The following is a 6274-nucleotide window of genomic DNA, read 5'->3' on the forward strand; positions in this document are numbered from 1 at the left end:
TTGGGAACAGTTCAGCAGGCAGGCCAGCGACGACGTCAGCTTCTCACTATAGTATAAAAGTACAGAGGTGGCCGGACCTCAGCAGACTGCAAGCGCTTCACTGAGAGCTTCTTCTACTCTAAAGGAGCCTCTGACGATAGAGACTACCAGCAAAGACATTAAGAGAGACAAACGGCTAAGAGAGGGAATACTTAAGGACTCCTCCGAAGACAGACTTTTCCTTACACCGAGAGCAGGATTCCTTTTGAACGCGCACAAGAAATTTATCCAAGATGCTGGTGCTTACTGTTGTCGTTGCCTTCCTCGGAAGCTTTAACCTGGTGAGTCTCCCTCTCTCACTCTTCACTGAAATATAAAGAGAAACGTTTTGCGGTTTTAATTCCCTACATTTAGTTAGAGAGAGGAGAAGCTGCTCTTTTGAGACTAAGTTTATCTTGTTGTAAGCCATTCTATGTCGCTTGATTTTAAACGTTTCTAAAAGATGGTTTTGTGTTTTTCTTTTCTTTTTTGGTTATACAGGTCCTCTCCTCCTATTCCTCCACCTCCTGCCCCTCCGTGTGTGATTGCCCTCGGGAGATGCCCCAGTGCGCACCCGGCGTGAGTGTCGTCCTGGATGGCTGCGGCTGCTGCAAAGTTTGCGCCAGGCAGCTGAACGAGGACTGTAGTCTGACCGAGCCCTGTGACCACACTAAAGGACTGGAGTGTAACTTTGGGGCCAGTTTTGCTGCTGCTACTACTCGTGGCATCTGCCGAGGTATGTATAAAGATCATCCTCCTCCAGATGTGCATGCCTCATGACTTAGCCTGAAGACTTTTTTTTAATAAGAGGGATTATTATTCAAGAATATGGGAACCTATGTGATTTCAACACTATGGAATGCAGCTAGGAGGAAACTAGTCTGAACCTCAAAGCACAGGCAGCCCACTGTGGAGGGAAAAAGACTCCTCACAGGCAGCCTGAAGAATTTCACAGTTTAACTGATCCTTATCTGGCAGCCATGTGATGTCTTCAGCAGACTTCTTTGAGCAAAGCAGGAAAGAATAACATTCCTCACCCTCTGTTTTTTTCCTTTTTCTCCCCGCTTGCTGCAGCCAAGTCAGAGGGCAGACCATGTGAGTACAACAGCAGGATCTACCAGAATGGAGAGAGCTTCCAGCCCAACTGCAAACACCAGTGCACATGCATTGATGGGGCAGTGGGATGCGTACCGCTATGCCCGCAGGAGCTCTCTCTTCCCAACTTGGGCTGTGCCAACCCCAGGCTGGTCAAGGTAGCAGGCCAGTGCTGTGAAGAGTGGGTGTGTGATGACAGCAAGGAGACAGACACCCTAGAGAAGATCTTTGGCAAAGACTCAGTGATGAAGGATTTGGAAGATGATCTCACCAACAGGAATGAGCTCATTTCAATTGTCAAGGGAGGGCTGAAGTCCCTACCAGGTAAGAAAGCAGTCTTTAATTCTGAAGGTTTTTCTTCTGGGTTCAACTGAGATGGTAAAATAAACTGCATTCAGATTCACTAATGTTTTCATTGCTTCTTTTTAATCATAGTATACAGACCACAGCCGGAAGTCCACCACATGTTCGAGAGCCAGAAGTGCATCGTTCAAACCACACCCTGGTCCCAGTGCTCCAAGAGCTGTGGAACTGGCATCTCCACCCGAGTCACCAACAACAACAGTGAATGCAAGCTGGTCAGAGAGTCGAGAATCTGCGAAGTGCGGCCATGCACCCAGTCACCTTACTCCAGTCTGAAGGTAAGCTCGAGCCAGCTAGCTGAACCAATCCAATGGAAGCACGCATGATGCTGAAGGTATGCTACAGCTGGGTCTCAGTGCGCAACTGACAATTGTCGCTCTTGTGCCCATTCTTCTTGCAGAAGGGAAAGAAGTGCAGCAGAACTAAGAGATCGAGCCAGCCGGTGAAGTTCACCTACGCCGGCTGCTCCAGCCTGAAGAAGTACAGACCCAGGTACTGCGGAACCTGCATGGACAGCCGCTGTTGCAGCCCCCACGACACCAGAACCATCCGCGTCAAGTTCCGCTGTGAGGACGGCGAGACCTTCTACAAGAACATCATGATGATTGAGTCCTGCAAGTGCACCTACAACTGTCCCCATGCCAACGAAGCCTCCTATCCCTTCTACCGCCTCTCCAACGACATCCACAAGTTCAGAGACTGATTGGTGAGGAGCAGCCAAAACCCCTCCGTGAGAGAAAGAGATCAGCAGCAGCAGCAGCAGCATCATTGGCAGCCAATGGCAGTCTAGATGAAAGCAGGGGTGTAAATAGACCACCAATCAACTACCAGCTTCTTGTTGTAACGAGATTCCCAAGGAATTGTTGGCTTACATCATGAGGACTTAATGAAGTGCACTGTTTGCTGTGACTCAGCATGCCTAATATGAACTGCTTCGTATTAATTGGAGCATTTGAAGTAGCTTCGTTAAGGAGCAAGATGTAATTAATATTTGTACATTAATCTTAGTCGCTGATATCGATTCACTGTGTATATTTTGATCCCGTACACCAGACATGACCCAGACTGTAGACTTGTGTGTGTATATGTAGATATGCACATGCGCAACTTCAATTAGCATTATCATGTTGTATCTTTGGTTGTTTTTTTTTTTAGAGAAAGAAAAAAAAGACACCAGACGATGAAATGTAAACTCTCGACTTGTTTAACAGGCGCGCGGTTTCATTCCTTCCTGACGTGGGCATTATTGTTCATGTTTTGTGGCAGCTATTGACCTCCCTTCATGAGAAAAAAAGAAAGAAAAAAAGACAAAGCGAAACATGTCAAAGGATGAATGAATGTTTTTTTTTATTATTATTGTTATTAATATTATTTATCAAAATAAAATAATGTAGCTACTTTATTTGGATATTATGTGTCATACTGGAATAAATTGTAAAATGATTTAATTTTATATGCTACAATAAAACTGATTTATTTATATGAAACACGACGAGCCCAGAGTCGAGTCTGTTCAGACTGCACTGCGGGACGGGACAAACAAACGGCGCACCGGGGATATTTAAGCCCTCTGTTATATCATTCAATAGAGCCAACAGATTCTCAGACAGACACCGAGCGGCTCGTTCTGCTCTTATATAACACAACCTTGGAGGCTTGCTCTCCTGACTTTTTGTGCTTTTGGAATGCCATTCTGCAGCGAGCTAGTTTGCTTTCATTTGATCTGGCTAAGCCACACACTTGACCGATTCTGAGAAGAGGAAAAAAAAAGATTAAGTTCATGAGTAGCAATGAGTATGGGAGTATGCCAAGAATCTTAAGTGCTGCGCTGAATGGGCTGGGATTAGACACCATGCAACAAGGACAATGGAATTATTGTATATCATGAATACATTCCCAGTTACCCTTTTCTTTTTATTTCATTCTTGTTTTCTTTTTTTCACACAGCATTACCAAATTGACTACTCTTTAGCAGCTACCTTTAAAAAGTGAATTAGATGCATTGGCCCCTGCTGGCTCTTAAATTGCAGGGGTCTGCTAAACAGTTGTAAACAGTCAAACAGAGCAGGGAGGACTTAACTCTCCCTTCCAGGTTTTGGTTTAAGAGGCATGAATACTGCTATGAGACAGAAACAAGCAAAGAGCAGGAAACAGGGGTAACACAGTTGGTATTAGAAACTGTGGTTTTCAAGGGCACTAAAACAGTGTTTTGCTACCATCACATTAACGCTTCTCGACTCATATTCTGCTGTTTTATTCTTTAATAGACTCATTCTGTATGATTTAAGCCTCCGATTTAAGTTTTATAACCTTAAGGTTCATGAAATCCATAAAAGTATGGAATGTATGATTGAAGAATAACAACCTGAAAAAAAGAAAAAAACTTGTGCTAGTTCTCACAGGATCTGACGTTTGCACAATGGTAGGGAAGCATCGCGCTGAGGAGAACGACAGGCAAGGGTTTTCTTCTTCTTCTTCTTCTTCTTCTTCTTCTTCTTGTTTTTCATCCAGGTAGAGGGAGCGGCTCAGGAATGCAGCAGTGGCTCAGAAAGCAGACATCCTGATGGGTGGCAGATGTTGGAAAATATTTCAGTGCAACATGTTCACTTCAGCTGAGGAAATTTTCCAAATATACACGAACCCTCCCGAGTTCTCGTTTGTGTCCACAGAAGGCATTTTTATCTCCTGGCAAGTAAGGGAAAAAAAACCTGTCTAATCTCACACAATGTGCCACTTCCGCATAACTTTCCCACATAGCTCCTGGAAATAAATCTCAATCGAGTGTATTTAATGAGAGGCCGAGCAGGACACGCCACACACCGCACAGGATGTGCTCACTGAAGTTTTACACATGAAAGGCTTCTGAGGTCTACCTAATCACAAAGATGTGTGACTAAAGGGTCTAAACACTTTCAGGGTGCTTTGTTTTTCTTTTTTCTCACTCTTTCCCTTTCTGCTCCTTCCAAAAAAAGAAAATTTCCCTCCCTGTCTTTCATGGCTGGGACGTTGCAATGCAATCAGACTCATTTGTTTTGATAACTGAATGCAGCACACTTGGTTATGTAATGGCATCTGTACGTTATGTGAGCAGTGCTTTTGGTCAATGTAGAGACTTCCTCAGCCTTTACTATGTCAAAAAATAATTCCTTTTCCAAAAAGAGGGGAGTGTGGGTGAAATAACTGTGGCCTTCAAGCAAACACAGCACAAACCTGTAAAATCTATCGCTCTCTCTCACACAGGCGCCCCTGCAATTAAATTGCTCGGTGACTACCTCACTCCCTAAACCAAAAAATAAAGTGTTTATATGACAAAGACATTAGCATTAAAGTCTCATCAAGCAACTACGTAATGCAGTGCAACCAGAAGCTAACAGGACTGAGAGTGGCCATTACAACCCGCTGGATGCTGCTGAGAGCTGATGTCAACTCTTTTACAGCCCTTTGCCCCCTCCATCTACAACCTCAGGTTAATGCTCACTGTTGTAAGCAACCCAGGAGCAAGGACAAAGAAGGGTTGCATACAGATACTTGTTTCATAACCTACCATCTGCTGGACAAAGGAGGAAACAGCATGCTGTGTGTGATTTCTGTCTAGACTCACACACCTGTTAAGACCTGCACGTTTTAAAGAGTTGTTGCTGTGAAATGTGTGTCTGAAAACTTGCTCAACATCATAGGTATCATTGTAGCGCTGCTATTTTGCATAATACTCTCATGGTAAAAAGAATGATGTAAAAGGCACCCTTTTTTCCCCAGATCCTGACAGGGTGTGGGACCCTTTCACACAACGCAACAGCGGCAGTAAATATCTCCTGACACACCCACCAGATACCCTCTGGCAATTACATAAGAATAAATGATGAGTGGGCTTAAGGGAAAATCCGAGTCAGTTCCCTCCCAGGCTGTTGGATTGTTTGGGATGTCCCAGAGGGACGCTGGCTACTACCGTGATTATTAGCTCTAACAAGCCGCACATTGATGGGAGAGGCAGAGCTTAATTGTTGGGCGTCTCGAGTCTCAGACTAATGGATTTCTGCAATGAATCATCTCCAACTCTGTCAGCTGAGCTAACACTGGCATTTACTCCTCTTTCTATCGTTCGACATGGGCAGGCTAATGAGGTCACACAGTCAGGAGCTGTTTGTCTCCCAACACTGCAAGTTTGACATTAAGGATAAATAGGCTGATGGTACTGAAAGCCCCTCTTATTGGCAGAAACATTCTTTTGTTGATTTTTCAAGAGGGTTTGCCTTTTGCCGCGGTGCCATTGTAAGAAAAAAAAGAAAGAGAAGAATGTGAAAAGTGACTCAGAAAAAAGTCGGCACATTGTTATTGGGTGTTGATCTTCAGCCAGCAGGTGAAATGAAGAGACTACAGATGGAAAGTGTGGCTTCATAGTATGGGGGATTCACAAGCTAGTGTCCTCGCCACCCTTATCCACTTCAGGGTGGCGAGGGACTAGGGGCCATAGGGCAAGAGGTTAGTACACACTGGACCAATCACCAGTCTGTCAGAGGGCTAACAGAGAGACAGACAACCAATCACACTCATGTATGGACAATTTAGAATCACTAGTTAACCTAACCCCACTAACTGCGTGTATTCTGTGCAAGGAAGCTGGAGTACCTGAAAACATCCCACGCAGACACAGGGACAACGTGCAAACCCCACACAGATCAGGTGGTGGATTTGACCCCAGGACGTTCTTGCTTTGTGGCAACAGTCCAAACTGCTGTCCACCAGATTCATGGGAGCGTTGCGTCACTCCCAGCTGTAAAATTTGAGCTAAATCAAACGT

General features: G+C 44.7%; 1 protein-coding gene across 1 annotated transcript; it reads left to right on the forward strand.

Moving 5' to 3' along the window:
- Positions 1 to 25: 25 nt before the first annotated feature.
- On the forward strand, positions 26 to 2963 carry ccn1 (cellular communication network factor 1). The gene is made up of 5 exons (XM_082511242.1): positions 26 to 320; positions 520 to 754; positions 1093 to 1437; positions 1549 to 1754; positions 1877 to 2963. Exons 1-5 carry the CDS (start codon positions 273 to 275, stop codon positions 2177 to 2179), a joined length of 1137 nt encoding a protein of 378 aa, XP_082367368.1. The 5' UTR covers positions 26 to 272; the 3' UTR covers positions 2180 to 2963.
- Positions 2964 to 6274: the final 3311 nt, after the last annotated feature.

This window comes from Aulonocara stuartgranti, assembly GCF_965226115.1.
Source record: "Aulonocara stuartgranti genome assembly, chromosome: 17".
Taxonomy (NCBI): Eukaryota; Metazoa; Chordata; class Actinopteri; order Cichliformes; family Cichlidae; genus Aulonocara; species Aulonocara stuartgranti.